The sequence below is a fragment of the Babylonia areolata genome, chromosome 8 (assembly GCF_041734735.1).
Source record: "Babylonia areolata isolate BAREFJ2019XMU chromosome 8, ASM4173473v1, whole genome shotgun sequence".
Classification (NCBI taxonomy): Eukaryota; Metazoa; Mollusca; class Gastropoda; order Neogastropoda; family Buccinidae; genus Babylonia; species Babylonia areolata.
In genome coordinates, this window is record NC_134883.1 from 19,168,868 (window position 1) to 19,184,947 (window position 16,080).

General features: G+C 43.4%; 1 protein-coding gene across 10 annotated transcripts in view; it reads right to left on the bottom strand.

Moving 5' to 3' along the window:
• Positions 1-1,345: 1,345 nt before the first annotated feature.
• The window catches only part of LOC143284620 (peregrin-like), a 49,616-nt gene continuing 34,881 nt past the window's right edge, over positions 1,346-16,080 (bottom strand). For 4 of the 10 annotated variants that reach the window (XM_076591467.1, XM_076591468.1, XM_076591471.1 and 1 more), the window contains 2 exons: positions 9,810-9,952; positions 1,346-7,462 (listed from right to left, as the gene is read on the bottom strand). In XM_076591467.1, coding sequence (XP_076447582.1) covers positions 7,270-7,462; positions 9,810-9,952 — 336 coding nt within the window. In that variant the 3' untranslated portion in view covers positions 1,346-7,269. The remainder of the gene's footprint in view (positions 7,463-9,809; positions 9,953-16,080) is intronic. The other 6 variants (XM_076591472.1, XM_076591466.1, XM_076591476.1 and 3 more) reach the window with 3 other exon arrangements.

The following is a 16,080-nucleotide window of genomic DNA, read 5'->3' on the forward strand; positions in this document are numbered from 1 at the left end:
GTGTGAGTGTGGGGGAGGTTGGCTGTGTTTAGGTTGAAGGGTGTGGGTGGGGAGGTTGGCTGTGTTTAGGCTGAAGGGTGTGGGTGGTGGGTGGAGAGGTTGGCTGTGTTTAGGCTGAAGGGTGTGGGTGGGGAGGTTGGCTGTGTTTAGGCTGAAGGGTGTGGTGGTGGGTGGGAGGTTGGCTGTGTTTAGGCTGAAGGGTGTGGGTGGGGAGGTTGGCTGTGTTTAGGCTGAAGGGTGTGGGTGGGGAGGTTGGCTGTGTTTAGGCTGAAGGGTGTGGGTGGTGGGTGGAGAGGTTGGCTGTGTTTAGGCTGAAGGGTGTGGGTGGTGGGTGGAGAGGTTGGCTGTGTTTAGGCTGAAGGGTGTGGGTGGGGAGGTTGGCTGTGTTTAGGCTGAAGGGTGTGGGTGGGGAGGTTGGCTGTGTTTGGGCTGAAGGGTGTAGGTGGGTAGGATGGCTGTGTTTAGGCTGAAGGGTGTGGGTGGGGAGGTTGGCTGTGTTTAGGCTGAAGGTGTGGGTGGGGAAGCTGCTGTGTTTAGGATGAAGGGTGTGGGAGGTGGCTGGGGGGCCCGGCTGTCCAGGCTGTGCATAGACACTAGAATTCCCCGAGATATTAGTGTCTATGGGCTGGGGGACGGAGGGGGGTGTTGCCTTCACTGTGCAGACTGCTCACTTTGATGCTGCTCCTCTCCACACCACACCCCTCTTGCCCATCACCCACACACTGATCCACCATTACACAGACAGTGAAGGAAGCGAGGAAAGCAACAGGAATACAGTCATGCCCTCTTCTCTGGGCCACGTCTGTGAACTGCTTGTGTCAGGATGAGAAACCTGGGAAGGCAGGAGGGAGAGGGATGTCTGTGTGAGGGTAAAACGCCTTTCAGAGTGCAAATGAGCAAATGAGGGGTGGGTGGCAAGAAGTGATGTTTACATGTGGGTACACGGCCACCTCAAGCAAAGAAAATACAAATCTGATGTTGCTTGCAGGTACACAGATGGATGTATAATTATTATTTCAAAACGGTTTGGTTGCATCCAAAAAATACAGGTATTTGTGGAGAGGTTGCCAAGTGCCTTGCCCCCCCCCCTTTTTTTTTTTAGCTCACCACAGAAAAATACTGTGCTGCATGATCTGAAGGGAATGTTGTTGTGATTGCTTAGACAAACCCAGAATGCCGTCATGTTGAATTCCACAACTGTACAGTGGCGTTGTCAGAGCAGGAGAGAGAGATGGAAATAGAACGGGGTAGGTGTCACACAGTCCCAAGACACAGACACAATGTCATCTGACACAGTTTCTCCGTCAATCACTTCAGACATTCCCCACATCACTCTCAGTCCATGTTCATGTCCTGCTTTTAGTTTATTTCAGAGTCCATTCAGTGTTACACTCATAAACCACCTCACTCCAAACAAACCAGTATGTTGGTCCACACAAACTACTTCACCTACATTCATACTGCTAAAAAAACAACACAGCTTCACATCAACCACAGAACTATTGGAAGAATGGAATCCATTTCAGTGCCAAAACCAAGGAGGGAAAGAGATGGGAATCTCTGTAACATGACAGATGTACAGTGCTTAATCAATAAGCTGTTTTAACCAGAGAACATGAAAACATACAAACACAACTCTCTCAGTCCCACAAATATGCACATGAATACAGATCAAAACTTGTGATTTTTTGCACAGATAAACACACACATTCAACAGACTGCAATGTATTCAGCACCTAAAATTAACACAACCGAGGTATTTGATGTCTCAAACATTCGAACTGATTTGTGAACAATACAAACTTTCTCACTGTTTGCAGCTGATCACTCACAGTCAATGTCATTCTCTTGGATTGACAAACTTTCTCACTGTTTGCAGCTGATCACTCATGGTCAATGTCATTCTCTTGGATCTGTCTGAATAGCTCTCAAGGAATAATGAAAAGACAAACTGGCATACCTTCACACTGCATACAGACAGTGGGAAAAACAACAAATTATGTAGGAAACAATACAAGACCCTCAAACCCACATATGTTCAGACAATGCTCTGTTTTGTTTTGATTCAACAAATCAGAAACAATAAAAACAAGAATACCACAGTAACTGAATTAATATTATCTGAATCAGTAGCAAAGATGTTTTTACATACAATATCAGATAACCATTACATAATTTACATTTCATACAGAGTTAGCTTAATCTTACATTTCAATGTCCAATAAAAGGGAAGGATAATGCACAGTGGGAAAAAAATCACAAAAACACTCAACAAAACACTTCATTAATTATAAAATTACCATAAAAAATCCGGTTTAGCTTTATGCTGTTAAAAACATAATCTTTACCATTGCAACATACCATGAGTAACAATGAAGTAGAATAGAGATAAAAGCAGCTTGTGTGGAAATCTGTATCACGCACTTCCATCCACTCCCATTTCCAACCTTAGCAGTACTCTCTGTGAAAGATATCTTCATTGTGAAGGTTTTATCCTATTGAACTGTGGGACAACCAGCAGAGAAAGTGAACAGGACACTGTTCTTCCGCTGTCACACCAAAACGCTGTTCAGTTCATAGAGCAAACTCACAAATAAAACCAACTTTTATGCATCAGCTGACATGCAGATGTTATCAATCTGATTTGTTTTGAAACAGTGGGTGTTACCCGTTCAGTCAATTTTGACACGAGATACAGCAGGGTGTTATTTTGATGAATCTTCTCCCACTTTCTTACATATAACCAATGATATATTGTCTAACATTAACAATCATCCAAATCATACCCACTTTGTTTATGTCTACAATTTCTTCAACCCCCCCAGCCCTCTACCCTCCCTCCACCTCCTAAACAGCTGGTACTATCACAGAGTAACTTCACAAAAAATACCCAAATCATGACAGAAGCCAGATGTCTGATCACACTTGACGAACAATGTAAAAAGAAACGGTGAAAGATCCTGACACTTCACAACAACAGCACCCACACGCAACGACAGCACCCACATGACAACCAAAACAAAACAAAAAAAAATCACCAACAGTAGTTGCACCATCGGAAGTGTGCCAACGACTGAAAACAAACACCTAAATGCTACCTCTGACATGTGAAAGCTTGTCAGGGTGTATCAGATGATGAGGGCACTTTGAGAACAACAGTTGATAGTCACATTGCAGTATCTGATGATTACATGATGGCCGAAATGGGAAGGCAGTTGTTGTTTTGTTCATATTTTCTTCTATTCTAGAATGCCAGATGGACCAGTATTGGACACAAGATGTTTATATGTTTATGTACATAGTGTCAAAAAGTAAAGAAAAAAATTAATATATACTGGAATTATTTGTATGGCTTTAAATGCAGGGTCCAAACAGATGAGAAAATTCCCTGAAAATCTACAACTGCTGAGGACAGGGGTAGAGGACATGCCTGTCCCCACTCCATTCCCAGAGCTTGTATTTCCCCGGGATAAACAAAAAACTGATTTTCACATCAGCCCTGTAAATGGCATGACAACACTGTGGTGCTGTTTATGGGCAGTGTTGTTTGTTTCCAGATAGAAATGTATGATTGAAGAAAAAGTGATGATGGAAACTGACAAGTCTGAAGTGTACACACCACTAAAAATCCATGAAAACATCAGTGTCACACAATCTACAGAAAGAATATCTCAATATATCATTTCCAATGTCATTAAATATGGCAATGATGATCATGGACATCCAACAAGCAGCAGGCAACTGACGTTTGCAAAGCACCATCACTGGCCACTGTCATAACAACAGCTGAGGTGAATGTCTACACACCTCTGTACAGCCCTATCATAAAAATCATATCTCAAATCATCAACATACTTTGCCATTTTAAGGTCAGCTGTGACATTTACAGCTGATATTGTCCCGCACAGTTTTGCCATTTGAAGGTCAGGCCTGTTTCTGGCAGTAACTATTTTAAATAACAACAGAACCCCAAAAATGCTGCATGACCTAGTTTTGGAAGCTTCATCACCTGAATGGTGAAATGAAACTTGGGGGAGGAGGGGAAAAAAGGTTTAGTAACTCAAATCTGAGGATACTTACGTGGATGGCACAGCTTTTCTCCCACAAACTTCCACTACATACCACCAAAGAACAGTGTTAGCTTTCAGCAAGTTTCCACCATCACTGTTTGTTTCTTGGTTAATGATCTAACCTCTGAATTGTACAAACTATGTGTCCAATCATCACTCTCATTCACACAGTGCATGTACAATTGCCATACTCTGTATATCCCATTCTGTTATTCACAACACAATATGCAACTATCATTTTGGCAGTGACAACAACAATACTACTGGCTGGCAAAAGTAAATTAAGCATCATTTTCATAAGAAATGTCAGTTACGGTTCACTCCATGATCTCTCTCAGTCACAGTGAAAAAATGGATCCTTTCTGCATGTGTACCATGCTCAGTTTTACTGCTAAATCAGCTGAAGCTGTGATCCCCTTTCAACTGGCTGGATCCCACAGTACTTCCACACAGAACTATTCCCCTTTCACACGGCTGGATCCCACAGTACAATCCCCTTTCACACGGCTGGATCCCACAGTACAATCCCCTTTCATGCAGCTGGATCCCACAGTACAATCCCTTTTCATGTAGCTGGATCCCACAGTACAATCCCTTTTCATGCAGCTGGATCCCACAGTACAATTCCCTTTCACACGGCTGGATCCCACAGTACAATCTCCTTTCACACAACTGGATCCCACAGTACTATTCCCCTTCACAGAGCTGGATCCCACAGTTCAATTCCCCTTCACACAGCTGGATCCCACAGTACAATCTCCCTTCACACAGTACTATTCCCATCTCACAACTGGTCAATGCCACCTGGCTGAAGCTCTGGGTGAGGGGTAAGTTTTAAACAGAAGATTACCACCAGTCTTTTTTTTCTTCTTAAATATAAAACATTTTCACTGGAATAAAAGTTTTTTTCACCATATAATATCAAAAACAATAACACATACCAGTTTTCCTCTTGATAAGAGTTAAACTGCTGAACATAGGAACCATGTAATTGGCCTGGCATCAGAAGCAGAGAGAGGCTTAGCACAGTAATAAAAACTAGCCTGCTGGATGTGACAATTGTGACCACTCCTCCCACATTCCCCTACACCAGCACAATGCCATGACCCATGCTGCCTGCTGCCCTGTCCGGCCCACACTTCCCCTCACCTTTCACACTACAACACGTTTTCATCAAACAATAAACTGTCAATCATTCTCAGCCCCAATTTCAGTTTTGATATACGGTTGGCAAACATGACCAGAAAGACCAATCTTTACACTGGCATGATTCAAAAGACAAAATGGTCCCTCCCTCTCCCTCTACTGCCTTGTCAGGCTTGTTGTCTGGTGACAGGGAGGAGCAGAACACACACACACACACACACAACACATTGTGATTCAAACAACACCCCCTGTCCCCCTAAATGGTCAGACAAATGAGAAAAGACATATAAGAAACAAACCAAACCCAGGCAGTGGTAACCAAGTCATTGACTGTATGGACCACCACCACTTTCACTGACTGGCAGTGGCAGTGGTCCAGCTTCAATAATCACAAGTTGTCAAACACAATGGCAACAGAAACATGGAGGCAGATAGCACATGAAAGAAGAACAAGATATGTGTCTGTGCACAAGCATTACCATCACAAGGAAACACACTGAAGTGGTTCCAGCATGGATAGGGCAATGTCCTGATACAGGTGTTTCTGGGCCTGGGTGTCGCACCACACAGGCTGGAACTTGGACTGGGGGGACACCGCATCACAGGATGGCAAGCTCTCTGGTGACTGGCCAAGGACTGAGCTGTCTTAGAAGAAAAACTGAAAATGGAGAATACTCCCATGGAACAGGATTCAGGTCAAAGATGTTCTGTCCTGAAATAACATGCTGCTGAAGACAAGACTTTCTGGCTCCATGGACTTTGTAAACTCCAGGCTAGAAAAGGGCCTGGAAATGCATGAAGAAGACAGACTTTCTGGCTTTAAGGATCTCAATAAACTTCAGGCTGTTTCAAGGACTTCAATAAAGTTAGGCTAAAAAAAGGCCTGGATATACCTGACAACTGAATTTCTGGCTTCGCTAAACTTCAGGGTGCTTCAAGGACTTCAATAATGTCAGGCCCAAAAGGGCCTGGAAATGCCTGAGGACTAAATTTCTGGCTTCACTAAACTTTAGGCTGCTTCAAGGACTTCAATAAAGTTAGGCTCAAAAAGGCCTAGAAATGCCTGGCAACTTAATTTCTGGCTTCACTAACCTTAAGACCGCTTCAAGGACTTCAATAAAGTTAGGCTCAAAAAGGCCTGGAAATGCCCGACAACTGAATTTCTGGCTTCACTAAACTTAAGACCGCTTCAAGGACTTCAATAAAGTTAGGCTCAAAAAGGCCTGGAAATGCCCGACAACTGAATTTCTGGTTTCAATAAACTTCAGGCTGTTTCAAGGACTTCAATAAAGCCAGGCTCAAAACACTTGACAACTGAATTTCTGGTTTCAACAAACCTCAGGCTGTTTCAAGGACTTAATAAAGTCAGGCTCAAAACGCCTGGAAATGCCTGCCTGAAGAGTGAAGCATTCCATCTTAAAGATGCTCTTCCCTGGTTCTTGTCCATAATCCTGAAGAGAACTTCATTTCAAGAGGCACTATCTATTCTGGGTGACTAGACATGTTGCATGGAGTGGACATTTCCTCATATATCTGACTGTCAGCATCCTCTCCAGAAGAACACCTAGCTGATCCCTCCTGAAAATGGATTTAGCTTCCAATTTACACAGGTCCAGAAGGTCCACTGTCCCTGCAGAAAGCAGACAAATACCATGGCCTGAAGGGGATGTTTGTCTGAAGATCAGATACACCCCCTGAAGGCTGATGCCCACTCGATGTGCCATTCTTTGCTGACAAGACGGACACCCCAGCTCAAGAGAGAGGGGACAGGGGAAATATCTGCCCTGAAAAAGGCTATGGTCCCCAGATATGGAACGTCCGTGTCTTCTGATGAAGTGGACACTTCCTGTCAGGAGAATGTTGATCATCACGGCTCCCATGTGGAATCACCAGGTTACTGTCTGGAAAAGACATCACCTGTGGCTGAGGAGGGAGCACTTACCTGGAAAGGGAGAACGTTGCCCATTGTGGTAGTAGTTATTCTCCCTACAGGAGTTTGCTTTTTGGAGACAAAAAGCCTATGTCTGACAACCATCACCTACACCTACCCTGCTCAGTCCTCAGAGCTGGAGTCACCAGAGAGGGGATTGGGGTCACCGTTGACCTTGCAGCGATGGATGATGGCTTTTTCGTAGGCTTTCTGCACCGCCTTGCGCACGTTGGGCTTCTTGTTCTCCATCAACTTGGCTTTGTCCAGGTCAGACTTCACCCCCAGAGGTTCCAGCTTGTGTCGTGGTAACCACTGCCTGCAACAATCCACACACATCCTTTGTTCTCAGCCTGAAGGAAAATGTCTTGTGTCCTAAACATTACTATCATTCAATAAACAAAACTGGAATTCCATGTTAAATAAATATATTCATCCTGCTCTGATTAGTATTTCAAGACCTACTAAAAACCTTCATTTTGTTTTTGAAGTGCTGAAAAATGATGGAATGCTTCCTGTGGTTACTGATACTTTGGCTACAGAATAAGAGAACCCACATTATGACCAGGCATTCTGTGGACAAGAGAGGACACAGAACATGTTTTAACCTGATGTTAAAAAGCTTTGACTGTTTGAGACAAACCTGACCAAAGGAGGGAAAAAACCTTCAGGTAACTCACCTTGTACCCTTGAAACAGTGCCACAGCTACCATCCTTCAAATACCATTTGCCTGTTGTGTCAGTGATATCAACACCTCATACAGATCTGCTACTGAAAAGTACTTTCATGGGTAAGTACCTTGTGATTATGGAAATGAAAAGAATCTTCAGTAATCCTCCAGCAGTGCTGTCTCTCCACCCACTCAACCCTTCCACGCCTTAGTCTGTCCAGTGACTGCAGTCACTTTCTGACAGCTTGTGGATAACTTTCTCCCCATCTCTATCCCCTAAGTTGGTTCATGGCTGTTAAATGACAGATAGTAAAGAGTGGTAACTCTCTCCATTTACAAGGTACATGACTTCAAGTCAGTGCTTCTTACGCTACTGATTCAGCTAGCACACAGGTAAATAAAAGGTACACTGAACAAACCCAGACACTTCCTCAAAAAAGGAAGCACCGGGCCTGTCCTTATACCGATCATTTGACATGTGCGCACAGCAGCAAAGACAGAAGAAATGTGCAAACGCAAATTAGCTTTTATTCCAGACTGGCATAACCTCTTTAATCCTGAACAAGCCACACAGAACACATACAGAACAAATACGGAACAAACACTATGTTCTATGATAGCTTGAGGATAACTTTCTCCCCATTTCTATCCCCTAAGTTGGTTGTTCTCTAACAGCTTGTGGATAACTTTCTCCCCATCTCTATCCCCTAAGTTGGTTGTCCTCTAACAGCTTGTGGATAACTTTCTCCCCATCTCTATCCCCTTAAGTTGGCTGTTCTCTGACAGCTTGTGGATAACTTTTCCCCCATCTCTATCCCCTAAGCTGCTTCATGGCTGTTCTCTGACAGCTTGTGGATACCTTTCTCCCCATCTCTATCCCCTAAGCTGCTTCATGGCTGTTCTCTGACAGCTTGTGGATACCTTTCTCCCCATCTCTATCCCCTAAGCTGCTTCATGGCTGTTCTCTGACAGCTTGTGGATACCTTTCTCCCCATCTCTATCCCATAAGTTGGCTCATGGCTGTTTCTCTCTCTCTCTCTCTCTCCACCCCTCCATACTCCCCCTGTATACACACAACTGACTGATAACCGTCATCACCATCACTGATTTCTGCTACTTTACCAGCCACCACCATCACCACTGATTTCTGCTACTTTACCAGATACCATCAGCACTGATTTCTGCTACTTTACCAGCCACCTTCACCACTGATTTCTGCTACTTTACCAGCCACCATCACCACTGATTTCTGTTACTTTACCAGCCACCATCAACAGTGATTTCTGCTACTTTACCAGATACCACCAGCACTGATTTCTGCTCCTTTACCAGATGCCACCTGCACTGATTTCTGCTACTTTACCAGCCACCTTCACCACTGATTTCTGCTACTTTACCAGATACCATCACCACTGATTTCTGCTCCTTTACCAGATACCACCAGCACTGATTTCTGCTACTTTACCAGCCACCATCAACACTGATTTCTGCTACTTTACCAGATACCATCACCACTGATTTCTGCTCCTTTACCAGATACCACCAGCACTGATTTCTGCTACTTTACCAGCCACCATCAACACTGATTTCTGCTACTTTACCAGCCACCATCACCACTGATTTCTGCTACTTTAACAGCCACCATCACCACTGATTTCTGCTACTTTACCAGCCACCTTCACCACTGATTTCTGCTACTATACCAGATACCACCAGCACTGATTTCTGCTACTTTACCAGATACCACCAGCACTGATTTCTGCTACATTACCAGCCACCATCACCACTGATTTCTGCTACTTTAACAGCCACCATCACCACTGATTTATGCTACTTTACCAGCCACCTTCACCACTGATTTCTGCTACTTTACCAGATACCACCAGCACTGATTTCTGCTACATTACCAGATACCACCACCACCACTGATTGCTACTTTACCAGCCACCATCACCACTGATTTCTGCTACTTTACCAGCCACGCCCAGCACTGACCATGTGCGCTTGGTGTCAAAGAAGAGCACGAGGTAGGTCTCATCTTGCCGACGAGGGAGTTCCAGCACGTCGTCTGGCGGCACCGGAATGGGAACCCCGTTGTGGAAATAGCCTGTCTTGGGCATCTTGGGATTGATGATCTGCTGGCCAACACCCCCACAACACAGCCATTGTAAATATCTATTGACAGCTCCATGACACTTCAACTGAACATCTTTAGAACTCTTAAAGCTGTTCTGACATTGTTACTTGTAAAATAAAGAAACAGCAAGTGACAAAAAAAAAAAAAATCCAAATCAGTGTTTTAAAAAAGAAACGAAAAAAGATGTAGTGTATCCCATGACTTACTGGTAATGGGTATGGAGTGGAGTGATGGAGACTGAAATGGAAAAAGGGGTGCAGGTGGAAAAGATAGCAAGACAAAACACCACACATCACAAGTCTCTTTCACATGTTGCTATCTCACTTCAGTAAGCTGTGTGCCAAAAGCCACTCACACACCAACAGAAAAACAAGCAGATTTTAACAACATCATCACAACATAGTATCCTGAGTCTAGAGTCATCCAAACAGTAATATTTGTGGCCGCACTGCCAAAGAATGTGAGTGGGGATGGATATCAGGGTAGGGAAGGGAATGACCTGGAAAGGAAATTAAAATGATGGAACACAAAAAAATAAAACTAATGGTAGGACAGGACAACTGCTTCCTTTTATTGCACTACACTACAGTGTGTGTGTGTGTGTGTGTGTGTGTGTGCGTGCGTGTGCGTGTGTGAGTATGCACAAGTTTTTATATTGATATGCACTTGTATGTATCCTAATTTCTACTGTATCTGTGTTTGTGTATGGTTTTCAATTTATGTTCATACATTGTTATGTACTATCCCCCCCAATATTCCTTGTGACACCGGTACACATGGTAATAAAGACATATTCTATTTTATTCTATTCTAATGCTTGTATTACAAGTTCAGCTGGGAGTGGGGAGGAAGGCAGGGAGAGATGGAGAACAGAAAGGCATGCCACAGAAACCCACAACCCTCAGTCACAGGAAGTAAGTGGAGACAGACAGAAGGTAAGAGACAGAACAAGGAGGCACCCTTCAGTCACCTGGCCTGTCACTTCTGCCTTTCACCTTCACTTCAGCACTACCACCTCTTCACAACACAACACTCTTTTCAACTCCCCTCTTCTCCTCTCTCACTATTTTCTGTGGCACTATGAGAATGAAGCATACGATGACTACTTCAACAATCCACAGTTCAAAGACAGGCGATATTCATGTCCGAGGCCTTTACATTCACACAACAGCAGTCAGTTTATTCAAGCTGTACTTTTGAATCTTAATACACTGTTTACCATATTCTATTAAATTTCATGCAGGGACACCCTTTACATGTGTAATTCATAAAACATTGACAATACTTCAGACGGTCCTTGGTCCATAAATTTCAAATTAAAAAAAAATGTTATGGCTAATCCTGAGATATACTGTCTTCCAATGACAAAGTGTTTCACACCTGAAAGCAATCCAGTTAATTTGAAATGAAGCTTACAAACACATTTCGTATCTGTCAAATATGTGCCCTACTTTCATTTGTACAAATATTATCTGCACTTTCAGTGATTTTTTTTAGTTTCAGATGGATATATACTTATCTCCATTTCCAATCTATAGTATTATACTATGGTTTTTCCCTTTTTCATGAAAACAGAAATGACTTTAAAAAAAAACAACAACTGAAAAGCAAAATCCATAATGGGTTCAGATAAACAATGTATCTTAAACAACAAAAGCAGTACAAATCAATATCAAATTATAAAGTGAACCATACAAATTTACAAACCAGAACATAATGGCAACAGACTACATACACATAAGTTAAAAACAGAGGAAAATATGGGTAAAGTGAAAGTAGGAACAGAAACAAAATGACAACTGAAATACCACCATGACAAAGTAGAGAGAGATAAGGGGTTCATGGCTGAAAAATACAGTGGGCACAACACTATCCACAGAACAGCATTAAAGAAGTGAGGAAAGGAGAGAGAGAGGGGCAGGAAGACAGAGAACAGCACCAGACCACCAACCATGCAAGTCTAGTCAGTCCAGAGGGAAGAGCACACAATTTGCCAGCTCTCATCCCACATACTGCACACAGGACACAACTGCCAGCACCCCCGCACAGACCCACACCACATTATCACAATCAACTATCAGCACCCCTACATCACAAGTGTACCATTATCACTATCAACTATCATGCACACACACCTTTCTGAACCTGAAGTCACTCTATCCACAGTTCACACAACAACAAATCTTCACTTTGTTCCTATCTATGTGGGGCAGTCTAGAAGCCATCCATAACAATATCCACAAGTATACACACAATGAATAACTAGCCTGTGTGTTGACAGTGTGGATTGCAAATATCACTTATTCCTTGTTGACACTGTGTGGATTTTAGCTAACTCCTGTCAGTGTTGACACTGTGTGGATTCCAGCTAACTCCTGTCAGTCGATCAGTGTTGACACTGTGGATTCCAGCTAACTCCAGTCAGTGTTGACACTGTGCATTCCAGCTAACTCATCAGTCAGTGTTGACACTGTGTAGATTCCAGCTAACTCCTGTCAGTGTTGACACTGTGTATATTCCAGCTAACTCCAGTCAGTGTTGACACTGTGCATTCCAGCTAACTCGTCAGTCAGTGTTGACACTGTGTGGATTCCAACTAACTCATCAGTCAATGTTGACACTGTGTGGATTCCAGCTAATTCCAGTGAGTGTTGACACTGTGTGGATTCCAGCTAACTCCAGTCAGTGTTGACACAGTGTGGATTCCAGCTAACTTGTCAGTCAGTGTGGACACTGTGTGCATTCCAGCTAACTGCTGTCAGTTGATCAGTGTTGATACTGTGGATTCCAGCTAACTCCAGTCAGTGCTGACGCTGTGTGGATTCCAGCTACCTCCTGTCAGTGTTGACACTGTGTAGATTCCAGCTAACTCCTGTCAATCAGTGTTGACACTGTGTAGATTCCAGCTAACTCCTGTCAATCAGTGTTGACACTGTGTAGATTCCAGTTAACTCCTGTCAGTTGATCAGTGTTGACACTGTGGATTCCAGTTAACTCCTGTCAGTCACTCAGTGTTGACACTGTGGATTCCAGCTAACTCCTGTCAGTCACTCAGTGTTGACACTGTGTGGATTCCAGCTAACTCCTGTCAATCAGTGTTGACACTGTGGAATCCAGCTAACTCCTGTCAGTCACTCAGTGTTGACACTGTGTGGATTCCAGCTAACTCCTGTCAATGAGTGTTGACACTGTGTGGGTTTCAGCTAAATCCTGTCAATCAGTGTTGACACTGTGGAATCCAGCTAACTCCTGTCAGTCACTTAGTGCTGACACTGTGTGGATTCCAGCTAACTCCTGTCAGTCAGTGTTGACACTGGATTCCAGCTAACTCTTGTCAGTCATTTAGTGCTGACACTGTGTGGATTCCAGCTAACTCCTGTCAGTCATTTAGTGTTGACAGAGTGGATTCCAGGATCAACAGTTTTGGGCTGCAACTAACACTCACACACACCCGTCTTATGCTCCACTAGTGCTCCAGTTTCTAACCTGATCACCTCACAATCCTAGCATTCTGTACATGGTTCATGGTGTGAACATCCATCTGTACAAGCACAGACGTTTGAAATCAGGGACAGCGCCTTCATCAACAATAAAGTATTCTGGTTAAGTGTAGCTCACTCACTCTGATTGAGATTTTAAGCTTTGAGAACATACAGAAGAAAGATCAGTAAGATAGATCAGTGAACCAATTTCACTTCAAGACATGAAACCAACTGATTTTCTGCAAATCATATCATACAAATTTGTGATGCCAGTGGTGAACAGCTGATCACCTGGTCAAAGCAAGACTGCTATATTTAGGATGCAGTAATGTGATCACAAAAAGTGGAAGAAACAAGAAATCTGTACACTGTCTTTCAGAAGGGTATGGGGCTCACAGTTTGGAAAATGGAGAAAAGTGGAGCACCTTTGTTCCAACTGGGGGGATGGAGAGTACTCTGGATATTCAACATTGGACTTAAGACCTTTTCTTGCTGCAGTACTAACGATGTATGCAATGCACTAACACCACTGAATTTGTGTTTTCAATCCCAGTACTAATGCACCAAGAGTGCTCTGCCAGTCCAAGCTGAACTGGAGAGCAAGTTACTGGGCAAAACACCAGGTGACCCCTACCATGCAAAAGTATCCTAAGTAACAGACTCTTTCAACTTCACGGGTAAGCCTGTAATCCACAGCACCTTGTAGCCTGAAAAACATAAGCTCCTGGCAGTCTCTTCACACAAAATGAAGAGAGAGAGAGAGAGAGAGAGAGAGAAAGGAAAAGAGTGAAAAAATGAATATCATACATTCGAAAGAAAAATGAAGAAAAAAGTGGGGCGAAAGCCAGAAAAAAGACTGGTGTTTAGAAAACTTGACTGGTTGAAAGACTGGCAGCAGGAAAAGCATTCTGCAGACACTGGGGGCTTGGAAAACCCACTGGATCAACCAGACATGACATTGTCAGAAAAACAGCTTCCCCAGTCAGTGAACTCACACCATTCTTTACATACTTTTACAACACTTTTTATTCTTAAAAAGCAAAATCATTATTTCAAAAATCATTTAAAGTCTAGTAGTTTTCTTGATCTTTTTGTAAGCTTCTCTAAAATGTTGATGAAATAACTGATGATTTCAGCTGTGCTGTCTGGAAAAATTGATGTCTGTATTGGGCACAAATTTTAAACCACGTAAATCGATTCACTGCTGAGGTGTTTGTTTCTGGAGTTCAAATCTTGTTCTCAGCATGGTCATGATAACATACTTATGTTCGTGATTTAGCCCCCTCAAGCATACACCAACCACTAGATGTCAATGGAGAGAAAAAATGCCAGTAGCTTTTTAAGTGTCAGTAGCTTTTACAAGCTTTGTGCCTTTCTACGGAGCTGTCCTCAGACATACTGCGTGAATCATTCAGTATACAGGTAAAGGCATCTACATCTACGTGAGGAAAGCGCATGAGAGAAGTAAGAGACTCTTTCAGCAGAGAAAGAAATGATTACATACACAATGCTGACTTTTTGGGGTATCTTCTCTTTGCCCAAGTGTCTGCTGTGATGAAAAGTATGAAAGGCAATGTGTGGAACTGGCTCTTCCTTACAGTACACATGTCAGCATGCCTTCTACAGTGCACAATAACAGACAGCAGCATGGCCTGTTTTCCTTGTTTGGATTGCCCAGTTTGATACAAGTCTCCACACAATAATTGTGTTTTTATACTTGCAATCAATCTTCTTACACCTGTTTGTGACTCAGTGTAAAACCTGTCGCCTGTTTCAAGTTCAGGTTCTAGTTTACCTCTGAGGTTGTTTTTTTTTGTTTGCGAATTGTTTTTGTTTGTTTGTCCCCACCCACCCCCCTCTTTCTGGTGCTTTCTCTGTTCCCGTTTCGAGCTGTTTTGAAAACAAGTCCTCTGTGTGAATTCAGTGTCTGTGGGAGTGCTGTATTTATCTCTGGATTTTCCCTGTCTGGGAAGCGGCCAGTGTCATGAAAGTCCCCAGCAGTTTGTCAGAGTGAGTACTGCTGTTCTACACTCTACCTCTGTCACTGAGAGATGAGGACCACCCATCTCCTAGTGGGAATGCAAGATGTCCAGAACCAAGTACATGTGGTGCAGGTGTGGAGATACAGCACAGGTAACTTCCCACACATCACTGTGATGCAGCACAGCTGTGGAGATACAGCACAGGTAACTTCCCACACATCACTGTGATGCAGCACAGCTGTGGAGATACAGCACCAATAACTTGCACTTCCCACACATCACTGTGATGCAGCACAGCTGTGGAGATACAGCACAGGTAACTTCCTACACATCACTGTGATGCAGCACAGCTGTGGAGATACAGCACAGGTAACTTCCCACACATGTCCTATACATCCCATGTTCTATACATCCCATGGAATGTGGGTGCCTTTTCCATGTCCTATACATCCTATGGAATGTGGGTGGTGCTTTTTCCATGTCCTATACATTCTTTTTCTCAAGGCCTGACTAAGCGCGTTGGGTTACGCTGCTGGTCAGGCTTCTGCTTGGCAGATGTGGTGTAGCATAAATGGATTTGTCCGAATGCAGTGACACCTCCTTGAGCTACTGATACTGATACTCCCACACATCACTGTGATGCAGCAAAGGGAAAGTAAAATCCT